This window comes from Ranitomeya imitator, chromosome 1 (genome assembly GCF_032444005.1).
Source record: "Ranitomeya imitator isolate aRanImi1 chromosome 1, aRanImi1.pri, whole genome shotgun sequence".
Lineage (NCBI taxonomy): Eukaryota > Metazoa > Chordata > Amphibia > Anura > Dendrobatidae > Ranitomeya > Ranitomeya imitator.
The window spans coordinates 372,941,755-372,963,417 of record NC_091282.1 but is presented as its reverse complement, the minus strand read 5'-3'; the positions used below and the strand labels follow the sequence as shown (position 1 = coordinate 372,963,417).

The 21,663-nt window shown below is 44.9% G+C and overlaps 2 protein-coding genes across 2 annotated transcripts in view; both read right to left on the bottom strand.

Annotated features, from left to right (window-relative positions):
- HAUS4 (HAUS augmin like complex subunit 4) overlaps window positions 1-12,471 on the bottom strand; it is an 80,416-nt gene extending 67,945 nt beyond the window's left edge. The window contains exons 1-2 of the mRNA XM_069761778.1: window positions 12,326-12,471; window positions 11,183-11,322 (exon numbers count right to left, since the gene is read on the bottom strand). Coding sequence (XP_069617879.1) covers window positions 11,183-11,322; window positions 12,326-12,350 — 165 coding nt within the window. The 5' untranslated portion in view covers window positions 12,351-12,471. The remainder of the gene's footprint in view (window positions 1-11,182; window positions 11,323-12,325) is intronic.
- A 6,758-nt stretch (window positions 12,472-19,229) lies between these two features.
- C1H14orf93 (chromosome 1 C14orf93 homolog) overlaps window positions 19,230-21,663 on the bottom strand; it is a 52,313-nt gene continuing 49,879 nt past the window's right edge. The window contains exon 7 of the mRNA XM_069761766.1: window positions 19,230-19,770. Coding sequence (XP_069617867.1) covers window positions 19,369-19,770 — 402 coding nt within the window. The 3' untranslated portion in view covers window positions 19,230-19,368. The remainder of the gene's footprint in view (window positions 19,771-21,663) is intronic.

Here is a 21,663-nt window from a genome sequence, read left to right as displayed (position 1 = left end):
AGCCCGATCCTCTCATATCCTTAAAGTCCCAATTTTTCCTCTCCCCTGGGGGGAAGGGGGGGGGGAGGCGCCCTCTGTTAAATCTTCTTCTCCAAAAGAAAGGTTTTTTGGAATCTTTAGGGATATTGGGAAAAACTCTTTATCCACTGCATGTTCCAGGATCTCTTCTAATTTTTTGCCAAAAAGGAGTTGGCCGTCACATGGAATGGGGCACAGCTTATGTTGTTTAGATGGCAAATCCCCCGGACAACCCTTGAGCCAAAGGGCTCTTCTTGCCACATTGGACAAGCTCGCTGCTCTGGCTGTGAGTCTTGCGGAATCTGCAGAAGAGTCTGCCAAGAAAGCTGCTGCTCCTTGCACTAAAGATATATTTGCAAGGATGTAGCCTCTGGGTACTTTATCCCTTAGCTGATACTCTATCTGCTGTAGCCAGACCATGAGAACACGGGCCGTACAAGTCCCAGCAATTGCTGGCTTCAGGCCCCTCGCTGAGGCTTCCCAGATGTCTCAGAAAACTGTCTGCTTTTTTAATCAAGCGGGTCTTTAAGAACAGCCAAGTCTAATGGAAGGGACGATCCTTTTAAGCATTTGGCTATTGCCCCGTCAATTTTAGGGATCTTCTCCCAGGATTCAGTCTTTTTCCTCAAAAGGATATCTCCTTTTGGATGAAGACGGCAAAGTACCCATTTTTTTCAGGTTTCTTCCACTCTCAATTAATGCTTTGATTTTCGCATTGACCGGAAACTAGCATTTCCTTTTCTCTTCTAAGCCACCAAACATAACATCTTCAAGTGACCTAGGTGTCTTCTCCCCTTTAAGACCCATTGCAGATCTAACTGCTTTAAAGGGAACCTGTCACCTGAATTTGGCGGGTCCTTTTTTGGGTCATATGGGCGGTGTTTTCGGGTCTTTTAATCCCCTTTTTTCCCGCTGGCCGCACGCTGGTCGCGAAATTGACTTGCCGTTGCTTCGCTTTCCTCCCTAGTTAACGCGTGCGCAAAGCAATCTTGCCTTGCTCAGTATGCTTTGCCCAACTGCGGGCAAAGCCGAAAACTATTAGTGCGCATGCGCACTATGTCCCGGAACACAGCAAAATACTTCCGGGACATTAGTGCGCCGGCGCATTATGGTTTTCGGCTTTGCCCGCAGTTGGGCAAAGCATACTGCGCGTGCGCAAGGCAAGATTGCATTGCGCATGCGTTAACTAGGGAGGAAAGCGAATCAATGGCAAGTCAATTTTGCGGCCAGCGGGGAAAAAAAGGGGTTAATAAGAGACCCCAAAACACCGCCCGTATGACCCAAAAAAGGACCCGCCAGATTCAAGTGACAGGTTCCCTTTAACTAATTTGTCTACGTCCTCAGTTGGAGAACATGGACGACCTCCTGAATCACTGTCCGAGGAGGAATCTGAAGACTGAATAGAGGCCGAGGGAGATCGGGACGACTTATGACTCTCCTGTCTGAGGCATCTGACTCTGTAGACGCCTTACGGCTTTTCCTTCTCGGTTTATTAAGGGCCATTTTCAAGGAGTCTCATTTCTGCCTGTATTATGGCTTTAAGGCTAGTGGCGAAGTTAGGGGTCTCTTGTATAGTTTTACTAATGCAGTTAGCACAGAGATCCTTCTGCCACTGAACTGCAAGCGGGTGTTTACAAAGGGCACACTCTCGGTTCTTTGTTTTACCGCTAGACTTCCTGGACCCCTAGTGATCAAACAGAAAAAAAATGGACCCTGTTACCACAAGGGTGACATTAACGTAGATCACTCACCACCGCCGACAATCAAGGGTACCGGTTTTGGAGGCTGGACAGATGCACGTGAAGCGTCCCTCCTGGACGCCGATGAATCTTGCCGGACAGGACGACTGCTGCTCCTACCACTTGAGCGGCTGCTCCTGGTATGCTGGTGGCTTGGCAAGGCATCTGGCGAGAGCTCCTGCTGTGATGGCGGCTGCTGCTACTGCTCTTGCTGCCCCACTTCCATGATGAAGTTTCTGGGCACGAGTGCGTCTTCTGTTGTGAATTCTGTGGCAGAGCTCCCTCCTGTGGTCACAAGTGGTACTTCGGCTGATTCTCTCTGTGAGTTTCCGTTGGTGGAGGAAAGTGGTACTGCGGCTTCTGAGTTTCCTTCCTCAGGTGATGTGGTGAAGTCGTTAGGTGCTGCTCTATTTAACTCCACCTAGTTCTTTGATCCTGGCTTCCAGTCAATGTTCTAGTATTGGACCTGTTTCCTCCTGGAGCGTTCCTATGGCCTGCTGCTCTGCATAGCTAAGTTCCGCTTTTGCTTTTTGTTTGCTGTTTTTTTCTGTCCAGCTTGCTTATTTGTTTTCTTGTGCTTGCTGGTAGCTCTGGGACGCAGAGGGTGTACCTCCGTGCCGTTAGTTCGTTACGGAGGGTCTTTTTGCCCCTTTGCGTGGTTGTTTGTAGGGTTTTGTGTTGACCGCAAAGTTACCTTTCCTATCCTCGCTCTGTTCAGAAAGTCGGGCCTCACTTTGCTAAATCTATTTCATCTCTACGTTTGTCTTTTCATCTTACTCACAGTCATTATATGTGGGGGCTGCCTTTTCCTTTGGGGTATTTCTCTGAGGCAAGGTAGGCTTATTTTCTATCTTCAGGCTAGCTAGTTTCTCAGGCTGTGCCGAGTTGCATAGGGAGCGTTAGGCGCAATCCACGGCTGCCTCTAGTTGTGTTGGAGAGGATTAGGGATTGCGGTCAGCAGAGTTTCCACGTCTCAGAGCTCGTTCTATGTTTTTGGGTTATTGTCAGGTCACTGTATGTGCTCTGACTCCTATGTCCATTGTGGTACTGAATTACCTTATCACGACAGTCTTCTGTGGTTATCACCCCTTTTATGGGGGATCCACTGCACTCCCCACCTCCTCCGGTGCCCAATAGTGGCCCCTCCCCTGCCACCGGAGTCTTTATCCACCAGCCGGTGTTTTCTTCATGGGCGCCGCCATCTTGGATCCGGCGCCCGCCTTCGACGACACACTGGCACGCCCATTCCCAGCGTGCCTTGCGGGTGACGTCAGGCGGGCTACCCGGAAGCGGCCGACGCACAGCAGAGAGGAGGGCGGCGTGGCAGCCACGGAAGGAACCTGGCCATCCGACCGTGCTGCACAGACGCCCGCAGAGCCCCGGAGGACCCGCGGATGGCGCATTCAGACCCCGAGCTCCGACGCACAGGTGCTGCCTGTTCTTCCACGCTGGGACGGGAGCTGGGTGAGTGGAATCATCGCTGTGTTCAGCACAAGGGTCCCTGTCAGGAAACCCAGCTGAAGCAACAGAGGTACCGCCCTTTTATTTTCAGTAGGGTTTCCTGTCCTGACTGGGTGGATCCTCCCTCTCAGGTATGCCGTCATGGGGGGGGGGGGGGAAGGGAAAATGTTATTTAAATATTTTACTACCTTATCTGGCCATGTGGTGTGTGAGACATGATGAAACACATCCTGTTTAATTTATGAAGGAGGGACTTTATAAGCTACAAAGTATTTTTTTTCAGGGCCATAAGGTGGCCCTTACTATTGTTAGAGGGCCAGCAGGTGTCTTGTGGACAGATGAGACAAAGATAGAGCTTTCTTGGTAAAGCACATCATTCTACTGTTTACTCTAAATGGAATGAAGCCTACAAATAAAAAAAGAACACAGAAGTTACAATCACATATGGTGGAGATTCAATGTATTTTGGGGTTGTTTTGCTGCCTCTGGGTGCCTTGACTGCGTGCAAGGCATCACGAAAAGTGAAGATTCCCAAAAGGATTTTGGGTCGCAATGTAGTGCAGTGTCAGAAAGCTGGGTTTGCATGCTAGGTCATGGGTCTTCCAGCAGGACAATGACACGAAACATACCGTATTTTTCGAACTATAAGACACACCGGGCCATAAAGATGCACCTAGGTTTTAGAGGAGGAAATTAGGGAAAAAAAGGAAAAAAAAAAAAAAAAAAAAAAGTGGTCAATGGTCCCCTCATCCCCATCCTGGTATGCATGACCCTCATCCCCATCCTGGTAGGCCAGTCTCACACGTCCAGATAATTCCAGTACCGGAGAAAACGGTACCGGAGTTATCCGTGTGGTCACGTAGGCCATCCGTGTGGGATCCGTGTGATGTCCATGAGTATGTTTAGGGTCCGTGTGCTGTCCATGTCTTGCAACAATTTTTACCATTTTTAATCCTATGACAGGAAAAACGCACACAAACAGCATCCGTGTGTGGTACGTGTTTACACGGACCCATGGACTTTAATGGGTCCGTGCGCTCCCACGCACACTGACATGTCTCCGTGTTTTCGAAACGGACACACGGTCCATGAAAACACGCTGACATGTGCAGAGACACATTTATTTTAATGTGTCTACGTGAGTCAGTGTCTCTGGTACGTGAGGAAACTGTCACCACACGTACCGGAGCCACTGAAGTGTGAAACCGGCCGTATGCATGGTCCTATTCTTATTCTTGTAAGATTGATTGGCCCCCATCCAATTCCCGGTATGATTCATTGATTGGCCCCGTCAGAAAAGATTTAAAAAAAACAGAACAAAAACAAAAAAGCCACACACACACATTACTCTTACCTTCTTCCGCTCCCTCGCAGTCGTAGCATCCTGCTCCTGTGCCAGCAGCTGCTTAATGCTTGTAAGCAACGCACGGCAGGGACGTCATGCGCTGTTCACAAGCAGAGCACAGCTGGCAGAATACTCACCGGGTATTCATCAGAGATCGCGGTGAGTATCCATTCCTCTTCAGCAGCGTGCACTGTCAGCCGCCTGCTTCCTGCTGCTGCGGTCACGTGTGCCGATACTTAAGATAAATGAATATGGAATGCAGTGCATATTCATTTCCCTTTAGCAGCGGATACAGGAGATAGCCAGAGCCGCCGGCTCCTGCCTCTGTCACCCGCTGCACCTCTGATACAGCTCCCCCACCTCAGCAAGAGCTAATACATCCGGACTATAAGAGCACCCCCCATTTTGCGAGGAAAAAAGTGCGTCTTATAGTCCGAAAAATACGGTACTTCAAGAAACACCGAGAAATAAATGGAAACAAAGCACTGGAGAACTCAGAAGTGGTAATTCCAGCTTCAGTAGCGTAAAGTCTTCCACCACTACCTCTTACATCTAGATGCTACAGAGAAACTGAATATACACATTAAAATCAGTTAATATTGCCTGTTGTGATACATTTCTGAGTACAGATCATCTTAAAAAACCATGAATCTCTCAATGAGTGCATGGAAGAAAACAAATCAAGTTATGGTCTGTGCAAGAGATCTATAAAGGGGAGGGAGGGAGGGAGGGAGGGAAGGAAGGAAGGAAGGAAGGAAGGAAGGAAGGACTTAAAAAAAAAAAAAAATAAAAAAAAAAAAAAAAAACAAACACACACACACACACACTGGATTTGACTTTATGTTCTGCTGCTGTCAGTGGTGTTGAGAAGTCTAGCCAATCCGGCCCATGTTCATTTTGATCAGAGTGAGCATTTTGAGTTAAAGAGCGGATGCGCCGATCAGTTATAATATCCCCGGAGGCACTAAAAACCTGTTCTTACAAAATGCTAGGGGCAGGGCAGGCCAGGCACTCCGAGGCATAGAGAGAGACAGTTCATTCCAAGTGCCTAGCTTGGCTACAGTTGTACGCACAGTGGAAGCATGCAAGACGCTGGTATGGTCACAAAGGTACTCCTTCAGCATCTTCCAAAACTACACTGTGTGCAGAATTATTAGGCAATTTGTATTTTAGAGGATTATTTTTATTATTGATCAAAAACTATGTTCTTAATCAACTCAAAAGACTCAAATATCAAAGCTTAAATATTTTTGGAAGATGGAGTGGGCTTTTTTTTATTATTTTTTTTTGTTAGATTTGGCTATCTTAGGAGGACATCTGTTTGTGCAGGTAACTATTACTGTGCAGAATTATTAGGCAACTTAATAAAAAAACAAATATATTCCCATCTCACTTGTTTATTTTCACCAGGTAAACCAATATAACTGCACAAAATTTAGAAATAAGCATTTCTGACATGCAAAAACAAAACTCCAAACAATTAGTGACCAAAATAGCCACCTTTCTTTATGATGACACCAACAGTCTTCCATCCAGTCAAGTCTCGGGGATCGGTGGGCTCTATGAAAAGTCTTGTATTTATCTGGATTTTTATTTACAGCCCATCGTACTTAAACTGGATTCATACATACGAAACTCTTCGTTTCTGATTCAGCAATTGGATACCCTGACGCTACCGGATGAAGTTATTCTTGCCACAATGGACGTGGAAGTACTATATACCAACATCAAGCACGATCTAGGTATCTCAGCTATAGGCTATTTTCTGGACAAATATACAACGGGGAGTAGGGGGCATGACTCATTCATCCTGGATCTTCTCAGAATGGTCCTAGAAAAGAGCCATTTTGTTTTTGATAGAGTATTTTTTAAGCAAGTGACCGGAACTGCTATGGGGGCTAGGTGCGCGCCCCCATATGCGAATCTCTTTATGGGATGGTGGGAGGAAACCCAAGTATCTAAGAATCGGTACTTTCAGCAACATGTACTAAAGTGGTACCGATTCATCGATGATATTGTTGTTTTGTGGACAGGTACGGCAGAGACATTTGAAAAGTTTGTCGAGGAACTCAACACGGACCAATGCAACATTCGACTGACATCCTGCTACTCCAGGAGTTCGGTGGACTTCTTGGACTTGAAAATCATGGTCAGGGATAACCGGATTAATACCACCCTGTTCCGGAAGAAGACCGCCACAAACAATGTCTTGCATTATTCCAGTTTCCACCCAAACCATCTCCGCAATAGTATCCCAAAGGGACAGTTCCTCCGGGTTAGGAGAAACTGCAGTACCACAGCAGATTTCCAGGATGAATCAAGACAGCTCACGAATCGTTTCCATGAACGCGGATATCCACGAAGGGTTGTCTCAAGGGCATTTGAACATTCAAGGCAGAAACCAAGGGATGAAGTCCTTAAAGTACAACCAAGAGCCAATCAGGATCAACTGAGTCTTATTACAAGATATAATAACCAGTGGGATGATTTACGTCATTTGATGGATGTAAACTGGGAGATTTTGTTGAGTGATACTAGGTTGAGGGGACTTGTCCCCAGCAGACCAAGGGTTGTTGCCAGAAGAGCGAGAAACTTGAAAGATCATTTGTCCAGGAGCCACTTCAAAAGGCCCACATCCAGAACCCACTTAGGTAATGTTATTCTTGGTTCTTACCCATGTGGGGGTTGCTCTATATGTCCACTAATGCTGGCAGATATGGGTATTTCAGTTCCCTCTGTGTCATTTCGGGTGAAATCAAGAGCTTATTTTAATCGCCGCACACGCAATTTAATCTATGCCCTAATTTGTGGATGCCACAAAATGTATGTCGGACAAACTACTCAAGAGCTTCGCCACAGGGTGCAGCAGCACATCTCGAGTATATCTACAGCTAGAAGCGATAGAGACAAAGGCAAACAGATGACCACTGTGGCTACCCACTTCCTAGAACACCATAATGGGAGTATCAGGACTCTCCGTGTCATGGGATTAGAGAGGGTTATCCCGAGTATTAGGGGCAGTAGGCTAACAGATGAGCTATTGAGAAGAGAATCCCGCTGGATTTATGAGCTTAAGAGCCTAGTACCGGGTGGCCTGAATGGTGAACTCCTTTATACAGGCTTTTACAAAAGACTATGGGATTTTTACCTATGTGTTCATTGTGGCCTGTAAGAGGTATGGAGTTGGCTGTGTTTATTATAAGCATAGCCCATATATGGGTACACATATCATGTGGTTTTCTCTTTTTGTTTTTGTTTCAGATTAACAAAAGAGGACTATTTATCCCTTCATTTTCGTCATCTTTTCCAAGGGAAACTTGAACATTTTGGTCTCTTCAACACATGGAATTCAGATGAACTATCCACTAGTGGCTGGAGGCCCGCAAGACAGACATTCAAATTGTATATAATGTGGATTCTTTTGTGTTTTTTTTTTTGTTACATCATTGTGACTCCTGCTCAGAGTGTGTTATCACTCCTCCATTTGCTGATGTGTACATATATATTATATTCTCTAAATTGCTCGTGTGCGTATTGTATCTAGGTTCAACACTTGGCGTTGGGGGCATACTATTGATACAGTGAAATTATAGGATTCCCCATAGGGTAAAATATCACCATTGCCGGCGGACCCGCACCCCCAAAATTTGTTACGTTGTCTGATTATGGGTGTGGGTATCGCACTAGGGCTATACTGCTGGAGGGTCTGATTGTGAGCCTCTAGCCGTCCTCTACTAAAATGTATACGCATACATATTATTTGTCCATATTGATGCTTTTTATTAATATGGTCATCTTTAACAGACTTAAGTCCGTAATGAGAATCCCACCAACTTTAGGTTTAGCTATCTATTGTCTTGTATGTCTTCATTTAAATTGCTGTGGTAGTATCAAACTTGTGCTCGCTCTAGCCCGCTGGACAAACCGCCATAGGTATTTAGGCGCTCTTACCTTTTGCGCCACTATCCTTTCTATCTAAAAGTAGAGGTGAGCTTGTGCTCGTTTTAGGTTGTATGAACTACTGCCATTTATTTTTAGGCGCAGCCATTTACTATTGGCGCTACTACTCAGGCCACTAAAAACAAGGGCGGGTTTGTGCCCGCTGCAGCACACGTTTATATTGGTGCTATACTTCGGCGCGCCACTTAATGTTATCGTTGCTGGGTGCTAATGGGATAATGGTCCACTAGGGGGTTATATATATACCCTCTCTGATGGCATAGTGTGCATGGGCGCATAGTTTGTAAATCGAGGAGTACAGTTGCGCAGGCGCATTATTAATCTGTGCGACGACGGTTGTCTTGGTTGTTGCCTTCAGTGGCGCACCTGGACACCCTGCGCATGCGCTGTGTCACTGGGAACTTGAGAGTTATTCACAACTAGACGGGGGTACCTAATATCTAGTTGTGCGCACGCGCCGACCACGGGTGCTAGGAGATGACATCATGCGCAGTCGCACCTGCGCAGTGGTCCCTATTAGACGCAGAGTTCGGCGCACCATGACTGACAGTGCTGCTCACACCTGGTAGGTGTATTTAATAATGTTAGAGCTATTTAAGGTAGGGAATACGCCATGTTTGTTATATTGACCTTGAGGAAGACGCTATAGGCGTCGATACACGTGGGTCTTAAGCAACTGTACAGCCTGCTATAGTTCCGCTCAACCAATCCTGCTAGGAGCCCTACTACTGCCTACTTGTTTAGGGAGGGTAAGGTATATGGGACCTGAACTTCAGGGTCTAGGGATTTGGATGATATTCCTCACTTCTTAAGGGGGATTTTTATTTCTCCTCTGGATCCTTTTTTAGGGGGCATAGTAACTTGTGCCTGGTTTTAGTCCAGGATTTTGGATTTGGTTGGTGGTAATACACTATATTACATCACACCCATATATTGGGTATATTGTCTTTGTGATCTACGTATTTATGCATATGAGCTGTACAATGTTGTTTGCTGTGTTATAGCATTTATCTGTTATCTGTATGGACCCGTTACCCCAGGTCATATTATGGGGTTTTTAAATGTTTTTATGGGTTTTTGTATGTTGTTCCCTTAATAAAGCTGTATTTTGCTAATTTGGAATTATTGTAGTGATCCCAATTTGTATGCATACACTTTTTCTTGTTTGGTTCTAAGCTTCCGTCTCAAAAAGCCTAAACTGCAACATTTCCAGGGCAAGCAGTCTAGAAATGTGGCCGTTTAGTATTGTGACCTGTGGTTGGGTGGCTGTGTATTTACGCTTGTGTTCCAAGGACTGGGGTAGGGACAACTGAACTCTTTGCTAGGACAAGGATGTGGTTGCAAGTGTGCAATGACAGCTGAAGGCTGGGAGGCATCTTTGCCTGCGTCGTGGACAGAGTATTGGCATGCATGCATGCATGCATAACAGGTGAAAAAGCAGCGGTGCCACCTTCAGACACTTTTTGGACCCTGCCGTTCGGCCCAACTGGTCAGGTAGTTTGCAGTCATGTGCCTGTGCATGCTGGCGATGGTCAGGCTGGTAGTTGTGCTGCCCCTGCTGATGCTGGCACGACAGATGTTGCAAATGGACTTTTTTAGGTTAACTGGACTGTCTTTAAAAAAAAAAAAAAAAGCGCTAGACTCAGGAACACTTAACCATTGGCCTGACAACTTTACCTGTGTTGATGCTCTGGACAACAGTTGCCTGCCTTGTGTCTCTTTATCCCACTGTCTCTTCCTGTCTGTTGCTGTCCTGTGGATCCCTCCCCCTCCACGCTGCTGTCCTCGCTATGCATGTCACCTTCCCAGATTGGGTCAAAGACTTCATTGTCCACCACCTTGTCTTCCACTTCCGCACCCTGGTCCTCCTCATGACTTGCTGACCCAAAACATCACTTTTCAGCAAATGTGTCTCATCATCATCCACGTCTTGGGATAGTAATTGCATTTCCCCCACCGTCGCCAGCTTGTGACCATGGCTACCTGCGATCTCCTCATGTCCCGCTTGAAATGGACAGGGCGAGAGGCCAAAAATCTATAAATGAAAATGTGAACAGCTCTTTGGATTGTTCAAATGTGCTCTCCGGGCACTCGGTATGGTGGGAGGAAGGAGGATCAGAGTGAGGATTATGTGGTCCAGAATCACAACTGCAGAGACTGGACAGTGTGGAAGACAGGGTGGTGCTGGCAAAGTGACTGGAAGCATTATCTGCTATCCATCCAACAACCTTTTTCACGGGAGCAAATCATCTCTAAAAAGGGTCCACGTGCATTCCCATAGGGAGCAAATCATCCCTAAAGGGTCCACGTGCATTCCCATAGGGAGCAAATCATCCCTAAAGGGTCCACGTGCATTCCCATAGGGAGCAAATCATCCCTAAAGGGTCCACGTGCATTCCCATAGGGAGCAAATCATCCCTAAAGGGTCCACGTGCATTCCCATAGGGAGCAAATCATCCCTAAAGGGTCCACGTGCATTCCCATAGGGAGCAAATCATCCCTAAAGGGTCCACGTGCATTCCCATAGGGAGCAAATCATCCCTAAAGGGTCCACGTGCATTCCCATAGGGAGCAAATCATCCCTAAAGGGTCTTTGTACATTCCCATAGGGAGCAACACCAACAAGCCGCTCTGCCCATCCTGCCTACCAGAGCATTACCTCCTCCACCTCGCGGAACAGCCTGGCATTAGCTCCAGTTGGCTCCAGAATTTGGCATAACTCTAGTAAGAGTTTACCAAAGTGAGGATTCACCTCCAAATCTTCTTCCTCCAACTGAAGCATCGGGAGACGGCTATTCACTAGAAGGAGAGATACATTTATTAGTCAGAGGACAACTCCAGGAGGACATAAAAACTGAACAATTGAGAAAATATGTTTGAATCTGCAGGATGTGTCCAATGTTGAGGTCCTATGTCCCCTTGCATAACCTTCTTGAGCAAAGAAGCCGCCAAGTACCCTTCCTTTTAGTTCACGTCCATGCGGCTGACGGACACAGAGGAGCATCAGACATCACCAATCCCTGTGTCATTCACTTATAGATTACCTCCAGTTGGCGCACACAGACTAGAGATCGGCGGGTAAGAGGCAGTACTGCCACGCCTTGTGGCATGACACAGTGCCAGGCTGGAAGTTAAGAGGTGGCACTCCTGCCCCCATGCAGCAGACACAGGATTGAATGGGACATGCCAATCAAATCACACCAACTTTAAAAGAGACTAAAATAAACAATGACAGGAGGACATTCATTGTGGCCCCTAATACTGCTCAGAGGATTACAGGCTGACTCACCTAACTAGCTGCAGGGCAGAATTAAAAAAATAAATAAAACCCAATAGCACCACTCAATCACGTGGCCATGTCTGGTACTGCATCTCAGCTCCATTTAAGAAATTGAGACTTATTTGCTGCTAAACCGCAGTACCAGCCAGTTACATGAAAAAAAGTGGTGCTGTTGAGCTTTGTGGTGATTGGGCACCACATTATATAAGGATCTCATCAAGAAACACACTTAATGCAAGCCAGCCTGGGCATGGTCTCACTGTAATGGGTCCCTCATCCACCAGGTGCCACCCTGGGTCCCAAAATATATCTGGTCTCATGGATGAGTGGGACAGTCCTTGATATATAGGAAACCGCCACTGTATATGTTGGATTCCTGATGTCCACAGCCTGAGAAGTGGCCGCGCATGCGCAGCCACTCCACCTTGTAAGTCAATGGAGGAGATACATATACTTAGGTACACGGGTCACAGGACTTCCCTTGACACATCGACAAACACATGGTAACAACCGTGTACTCACCATACTGGAAGTTCCGGGCCGCCATCTCCACAACGTGCAGTCTCCGCCGAGTCTCCTCTCACTTCTGCTCTGTCACTTGCCTCCGTTATATATCTTGGGTTTTTACACCGAAGCGGGAAAGATTCAAACTGACGTCACTGGTAAGGGCTCCGAACACGGCCGCTAGAGGGCGTGCACACTGCAGCTATTATAATTCTTCATGCTCTACGGAAAGATGGCGGCCGCCTGGAGCCGGCCAGTGTGAGTCACCGCAGCGTTATCCTTCCGCCAGTCTCATGGTCCTGATACACAAGGGACTCATTGCATGAAATATGCACAGTTATAATGAGAGGTAAAGGAGTTTCACTGGAATTAAAGGAGGAGAATGGGGTAAAATGAAGCAATAACAATGACTTGCACCAGTATAGCAGTGATGACGTCACGTCCAGCAGTCAGTGACCGCTGCAGCCAATCACTGGCCTCTGTGGTGACGTTTGGCTGCAGTGGACAAATGGGACGTCACAACCGCCAGTAAGGCTACGTTCAGACTAGCGTTGTGCGCCGCTGCGTCGGCGACGCGACGCACAACGCACCGAAAAATGCGGCAAAACGCACGCAAAAACGCTGCGTTTTGCGACGCGTGCGTCGTTTTTTGCCGAAAATCGGACGCAAGAAAAATGCAACTTGTTGCGTTTTCTTGGTCCGACGCTTGCGGCAAAAAAGACACACGCGTCGCAAAACGCAACAAGCAAAAACGCATGCGTCCCCCATGTTAAACATAGGGGCGCATGACGCGTGCGGCGCCGCTGCGGCGCCCGACGCGGCGCCAACGCAGACTAGCACAACGCTAGTCTGAACGTAGCCTAAGAGGCAACAGTCAGTGATGCTGAAGTGCTGGGATTCGGGCGGGCAGGAATTTTTATAGCATTCCCCTCATATACAGTGACATGTAAAATTTTGTCCACCTCTGGTCAAAATTGCTGTAATTGCGAACAGTTAAGAAACTTGAAGATGAAATGATCTCTAAAAGGCCTAAAGGTAGAGATGACACATTTCCTTTGTAGTTTATGTAAAAAAAAAAAAAAAAATATATATATATATATATTTTTTTTAACATTTTAAAAAATAGAAAAAGGAGAATGGGTCGATGCAAAAGTTTGGGCCCCCTTGGAGATTTGTGTACTCAGATAACTGACCAAGGTTTCAGACCTTAATTAGCCTGTTAAGGTTATGGCTTGTTCACTAACATCGGTAGGAAAGGCCAGGTGATGCAAACTTCCCAGCTTTATAAAAACCCAGCCTCCTCTAACCTTGTGCCAAAAAACAGGAGCCGTGGGTTCTTCTATGCAGCTGCCTAGCACTCAAAACCCCCGCTTGACTGCAAATGACACTCAAAAAGATTTAGCAGACTCTGAGTTGTGATACCTTTTTCTGTTGTTCAGACACCTGCACAAATATGGCCATCATGGAAGAGTCATCAGAAGAAAGCCTTTCCTGCGTCCTTACCATAAAATTGAGCATCAGAAGTATTACTATCATTATTATAGCACCATTTATTCCATGGTGTGTTACATGTGAGGAGGGGTATACATAATAAAAACAAGTACAATAATCTTAAACAATACAAGTCACAACTGGTACAGGAGGAGTGAGGACCCTGCCCACGAGGGCTCACAATCTACAAGGGATGGGTGAGGATACAGTAGGTGAGGATAGAGCTGGTCATGCAGTGGTTTGGTTGATCGGTGGTTACTGCAGGTTGTAGGCTTGTCGGAAGAGGTGGGTCTTCAGGTTCTTTTTGAAGGTTTCGATGGTAAGCGAGAGTCTGATGTGTTGTCTCAGAGAGTTCCAGAATAGGGGTGATACGCAAGAGAAATGCAATTGTGGGAAGAGGAGATAAGAGGGGAATAGAGAAGGAGATCTTGTGAGGATCAGAGGTTGCGTGCTGATAAGTACCGGAAGACGAGGTCACAGATGGATGGAGGACAGGGGCAGGAGGTTGCAGTAGTCAAGTATGCAAAAGAACATCTAAACAAGCCTGATGTATTTTGGAAACAAGTCTTGTGGACCAATGAGGTTAAAATAAAACTCTTTGGCCACAATGATCAGGTATGTGTGGACAAAAAAAGAGCACAGAATTTTAGGAAAAGAACATCTCACAAACCAATAACCCCTTCATGACATGCGCCATACATGTACTGTGCATGTCGTGTATCTCTTTGATGTGGACTTCGGCACTGAGCCCACATCTTTCCCGGCACATGTCAGCTGTTTTGAACCTCTTGGGGGAAAAGTGCGTCTTAGGCCATGGTCACACTTGCGAGTGCAATGCGAGAAACTTGCGCATCAATACCCGGCACTGCTGCCGCCACTCGGGAGCAGAGCGTTCAGCTGCATAGAAATACATACACCTGCACACTCCGGTACCGAGTGCCAGCGGCAGTGTCGGGTATTGATGCAAGTTTCTCGCATTGCACTCACAAGTGTTTCCCCGGCCTTATAGTCTGAAAAATATGGTACCTGAAAAGGTGCAAGCTGAAGGTTTTACAATGGCCCTCACTGTCCCCTGATCTGAACATCATTGAAAATCTGTGTCTAGACCTCAAAATAACAGTGCATGCAAGACATCCCAGGAATCTAACAGAACTGGAAGAATTTTCCAAGGAAGAATAAATGAAAATCCCTCAAACAAGAATTGAAAGACTCTTGGCTGGCTACAAATTTTTTACAACTAGGTACGAACCATGCAAGGTGCCCAAAATTTTGCATTGGCCCATTTTCCTTTTTGTAATTGTTAAAATGTAAAAAGATGTATATATAAAGCTCTGGAAAAAATTAAGAGACCACCACATCGAAACCCTGTCATGGGCAGCCCAATCTCCAGACCTGAACCCCATTGAAAACCTCTGGAATGTAATCAAGAGGATGATGGATAGTCACAAGCCATCAAACAAAGAAGAACTGCTTACATTTTTGCTCCAGGAGCAGTGTGAAAGACTGGTGGAAGCATGCCAAGACGCATGAAAGCTGTGATTAAAAATCATGGTTATTCCACAAAATATTGATTTCTGAACTCTTTCGGAGTTAAAACATTAGTGTTGTTGTTTCTAAATGATTATGAACTTGTTTTCTTTGCATTATCTGAGGTCTGAAAGCACTGGGATTTTTTTATTTTGACCATTTTTCTTTGTCAGAAAAAAATTTATTGCTTGGAAATTCGGAGACATGTTGTCAATAGTTTATAGATTAAAAGAACAATTTGCATTTTACTCAAAAATATACCTATAAAGAGAAAAATTAGACAAACTGAACATTTTGCTGTGGTCTCTTAATTTTTGACAGAGCTATGTATATACACAGTATATCATATTTATAATTTATTATTATTGTGCCTAAATACAAAGGAAATGTGTCAACTTTAACTTTATGCCTTTAAGGCTATGTGCACACGTTCAGGATTTATTGCAGAAATTTCCTGAGAAAATCCTGAGATTTTCTGCAAGAAATCTGCATGCGTGTTTTTGCGCGTTTTTATCGCCTTTTTTTGTGGATTTTTCCGGACATTTCCCAATGCATTATATAGTGGGAAATCTGCAAAAAATCCGCAAAATTAAGGAACATGCTGCGTTTTTTACCGCGATGCGTTTTTTTGCGGAATAAAACGCATCATGTGCACAAAAATTGCGGAATTCATTAAACATGATGGGATGCATAATGTATGCTGTTTTTTTGCGGTTTTATAGCGTTTTTATCGGGAAAAAAACGCGAAAAATCAGCAACGTGTGCACACAGCCTTAGGGTATGTGTCCACGTTCAGGATTGCATCAGGATTTGGTCAGGATTTTATGTCAGTATTTGTAAGCCAAAACCAGGAGTGGGTGATAAATACAGAAGTGGTGCATATGTTTCTATTATACTTTTCCTCTAATTGTTCCACTCCTGGTTTTGGCTTACAAATACTGACATAAAATCCTGACCAAATCCTGATGCAATCCTGAACGTGGACACATACCCTTAGAGATAATTTAATCTTGAACTTGCTTAACTGTTCACAATAGCAGTAATTTTGCCCAGGGGTGCACAAACTTTTAGATGCCACTATACCTAATCTTGAATCATTCCAGCAAAATCCTTTAATGGATCATGAAGAAGCAAATGTCTCAAACCTGAGTGATAAATCCTGTCTTTTTACTTTTATGAGCTCGTGTCACAGGACTCAACTCCTGAATCATGATTACGGCTGGTCCAAACGTGTCCCCTGCAGAGATGCCATGGTGATCATGTCCTCCATCACAGGACGCGAGAAGGGCTGGATGCAGAAGCAGCCCTGTCTGAACAGAAAGTGTCGCTCAGTGCTTGTCTTTATCCCCTTTCCTGTAATACCCTGTAAATAAAGCCTTATAACGATGGTCCTACAATAGACCTCTATCAGCTACCTACAGATGACGTTTTTACTTCATGCATGTGCATTTTTGGTCCATTCCGTGTTGGTGGGTCTCAGTCTGTCTGATAGCATTTAATAGGAGTGGTGCCACTCCAAAGTTTTTACTAGTCATGCCACGAAAGAGCTATGCACATCTCTTAAATACAGGAAATTTCAAATGTATAGTGGGTGCAGGTCCCACCCATAGGACAACCATCTCAAGAGCAGCACCTTGTTGGGAGCTTCTTTCAGTGGAGAGGTTGTGGGAATTCCCATACAAATGAAATGTGTCCACTGACATTGGTGTGTATAGAGGACACCATTCTAGGGAGAGATGCCGGTTTCATTGGTGGGAACTCCGTATTATATATTTATAGCATATCCTGTGGATACACTGTGTAAGAGATGGGAATATTCCTTGCAGTCACACAGGAGGCTTAGAACCACAGTTTTAGCAATCGGGAATCCAGCTAACGAGACACTTACCTATCCTGCTTAGAAAATTATGGGCTACTTTGAGACAAATCATTTAAAACTGCCTTGTTTCGTTTGCACCGAGAGCAATCCCATAAGCCCTGATTTACAATTTAAGTATACTAGTGTAATTCCTATTGTGAGACTAGAAAGATATATATCTTGGTACCGTGTTAGCCAGTAGATAGAAAAATATTTAGAATTGAGAGTCCTCAGTGGTTGATACCTTTTAATGGCTAACTGAAAAATGGTAACAAATTCCAAGCTTTCGAGACTACTCAGGTCTCTTCATCAGGCAAAGACAAAGGCATTTCGTCTTTGCCTGATGAAGAGACGTATGTAGTCTCGAAAGCTTGGAATTTGTTACCATCTTTTCAGTTAGCCATTAAAAGGTATCAACCACTGAGGACTCTCAATTCTAAATACTGTATTTTTCTATTGTGAGACTGAAATTCTAAAACACAATACAGGACTATGCAAGTTAATTGAAAGCTATTGGGCGTAATCCAACTCCAAATCCACAACCCAGTCTGCAGGTCAGGGCGCATATACTCAGGAGGATTTGGAAAAAATGGTAATGTAGTTTTTGTGAGTCAAAATCAGAAGTGAATCCAGCATTAAGGAGAAGTATATTGGTCCTTACTTTATATTTCCCATTTCTCTTGAGCAAACATTTTGGCTTAGGATCAAAAAACTGCAATGATGTTTGTCTATTGAAAAAAAGTGTAAAATGCTTAAAAAAATAAAAAAAAAAACACTCTAAGGGTATGTGCACACGATGTCTTTTTCAGGTGGATGTCACCTGGAACCAGCATGAAAAAGCCCTAAAATTTTACAAAGAAAGAACATAATGCCCTCATCATCTCCCGTCTTGACTACTGCAACCGCCTGCTCTATGGCCTCCCCTCTAACACTCTCGCACCCCTCCAATCTAAACTTTGCTGCCTGACTAATTCATCTGTCCCCCTTTATTCCCTGGCCTCTCCCTTCTGTCAATCCCTGCACTGGCTCCCCATTACTCAGGGACTCCAGTTCAAAACCCTAACTATGGCATAAAAGCCATCCACAACCTGTCTCCTCCATGCATCTGTGACCTAGTCTCCCGGTACTTACCTGCACGCAACCTCCGATCCTCACAAGATCTCCTTCACAACTCCCCTCTTCTTCCCACAATCTCATACAAGATTTCTCCAGTGCATCCCCCGTCCTCTGGATCTCTCTATCCCAACAGAGACTCTCGCCTACTGTGGAAACTTTAAAAAAAAACCTGAAGACCTAACTCTTCCAAAAAGCCTACAACCCACAGTAACCACCAAAACACCAAACCGCTACACGACCAGCTCTGCCATCACCTGTTGTATCCTCACCCATCCCTTGTAGATTGCGAACACAGCTTTGAGCTAAATTCATATAAATACAGTGGTCTCTGCTGAGCTCTATGTTGGGGAATCTGAAAGAATTCTCAAGAAAACGCATTCCAACAGGAACCCCAACAGAGTCACTGTAACACCATCTGGCCTCCATTTTGGCATTATTCGTCTTTTTCAGATGTACACAAAATTGTGGTCTCCCCTTTTCATGTCTAAAAAAGATGATTACTGCCAGGACGGAGATCAGTGTCCACAGTGACTCCATCAGCTTGAATGGATCTGTTGATTTTACCTGACGTGATCAGCGGTCTGTAGAGATAAAATAGCCTTTATTATGGCAATCTTTATTGCGCTCACAGATTTGCTATGTAGCAACAGGGAATTTTACTTTCCTGTCCCTGAACTGCTTCATTATAAGTAGTTTTGCACTTGTTAGGACGGCTTCACAGATCAGCATTTCATGGCTCATGTTTCTGGACCAGCCCGAGCTAACAGCCTTATAGGCATGTATGAGGTGGTTAGTTCAGGCCAAGAGACCACCTGTGGCACATCCATACACAGACCATGATATGCAGATATGTAAAGCTCTATTGAATGAAAGATTGCTTGCAATGCTTATTATAATATCGTTAGTCTCATAATATAACAGACAAGTATGTGAAAAATAAAAACTAACGCAATTTATTAGACATAGGTGGCTTCTGGAACAACACTGTGATACTGGGATGATTTATATGTACAATCCTTGTACTTATGCACACAGATCAGGTCCTTTAATTGTAGTCTGAGAACTGCCTTCATTCATCCTTTTCCACCTTTATTTGTATAAAAGCATTTAGGTCAGGACAAAAGGATTTTCTTCCTCTTCCTCCATTGGTCGACTCCTCCTCTTCCGCTTCTCTTTCCCAGTTTGGATTGTAGAGATGCTGGGGAAGAAGTTGGATCTCTGTGGAAGGTAACCGATCAGACAGAGAGCCATAAACACGATTGGTCTTATTGCCATGCTTAGAGTGCGAGTCAATGCTGTAACAGAGCCTGGACAGATCTGGTGCTCGGAAGCGAGGCGGCCGGGCAACCCAGACACCAGGCTCAGAGAGACTGTCCTCTTCATCCGACATTAACTCTTCTGTCACACCTTCCCACAGGGCTTGCTCTTCTGGTGAAAACTGCTGTACACCCCAGGATCGATTTGCAAAAAGCTGTTTAGAGACATTTTTGCAAGTTAATGAAGTATATAGATAACAAAATATAAATCCAAACCATATTTATCTCCAGTGTGGTGTATGCTGCAAAAGTATGACTGCTCCTAAAAAGATGCATAGTTCCGCACTGAGCATGAACATATAAAGCAATAAATTAAGGCCATACATACATTATACTGCAGTCAGCATATTTCGCCATTATGGGCAAAGCGAGCCAAATTACTAATTTGTATGGGGGTTTCCCAACTCTAGCCTGACAGATGGTGTTAGGGAGTGAAGGATCTGGCACTTCAGCTTTCTGATGCCACTCATTTAGTCCTTCGGGACATAAGTTGTTGCCAGGAGTCCAGCAGGTACGCCTTGAAAACACAGAAGCGCTCAACTGCACCAAGAGTGCCTATGGAACTCGGGAAAGATAGCTGTTAGCTGACCGATTGTTCATCTGACAGCTATCTTATGTGTATGGGATGCTTAAAGGTACCCAACTAGTGGTGTTAAACAACCACCCATCTGTACATATTTGCCGATCGTTTAATAGCAAAATTCTGGTGACAGATTGTCTTTAGATTTTATGGTACAAATACCGACTGCAAAAAGGAAGAAACAACAAACTAAAAGTATAGTAGGTGAGGAGCAGATATAAATTCACTGCATATGAATTATTAGTAAATCGTTGTGGAATTGCATTTTCTAAGACAAGTACAGTTATTAAAAGCAGGAGATGAAAATAAATCCATGCATGAATGAATAGTGATGGGCAAACCCCTGGATGTTCGGATCTGGCGGGTTTGACCAAACAGTTAAAGTTTGGTTCGGGTACCAGAACAGTACCCAAACCCCTATTCACTTGAAAGGGGGTCCGAACATCCAGTGTTTGCCACGCTGTCATGTGCATGACAGCACGGCAAACATTGGCTCTGATTGGCAGTAAGATCGTTACCGCTGGTCAGAACCACGTGTCAGATGACAGCGTGAGCCTGCAGCTGTGACCAGAAGTAAAAAGATTACCTCCAATTACAGGTGTCGGCTGATGGGACTACTCCCGTCAGCCTGCTGCCGCTAATAACAGTGAGTGCGCTACAAATAGATTAAAAAAAATTTGTGAATTCCCCTGTATTTTTCATAACCAGCCAGGCAAAACTGACAGGGCTGCAACCCTCAGCTGTCAGTGTTAGCAAGACTGGATATCAAGAATAGAGGGGTCCCCACTGCGTTCTTTTTTAATTATTTAAATAAATAATTAAACAGCTTGGGGTCACCCCACATTTTTGACAACCAGTCAAGCTAAAGCAGACAGCTGGAGGCTGGTATTCTCAGGCTGGTAAGGGGCCATGGAAATTGCCCCTCCCAGCCTAAAAATAGCAGCCCTCATCTGACAGCATGAGAATCGGTATTAATCTTACTGCCGATCAGAGCCGCTGGTGTTTCTTGCGTTGTCATGCAGATGACAGCGCGAGAAAGACCAGGTGTTCGGGGTGCTAAACCTGAACAGTATAACAAACTTCCTTGTGAAGTCCATGTTCGGGGTCCGTAACCAAAGAGTAGATGTTAGGTATAGACCCCGAATTTTACTTTTTGTGTTTGCCCATCTCTGTCAATGACCCACCTCCAACAATCTAATAACTATAATGTGTGGTATTAAACCAGAGAACAGCTTCCAGATCCCTTCTGAACTCCTACATGAGTTGTCTATTATAGTTTCCTCTGGCTGAGAGTTCCACAGTTCGCTGCTCTAGCTCTAAACAATCCACCTCTATCATGATGGTAAAAGATCTAGACTCAATGCATGTCTATTTGGCATGGTTACAGGTAGTGACTAGATGACCGTAAAGCCATAATTGTCATGGAATTGAATAACCCAAGGTTTTATTATCGGTCTTAATGCTATGT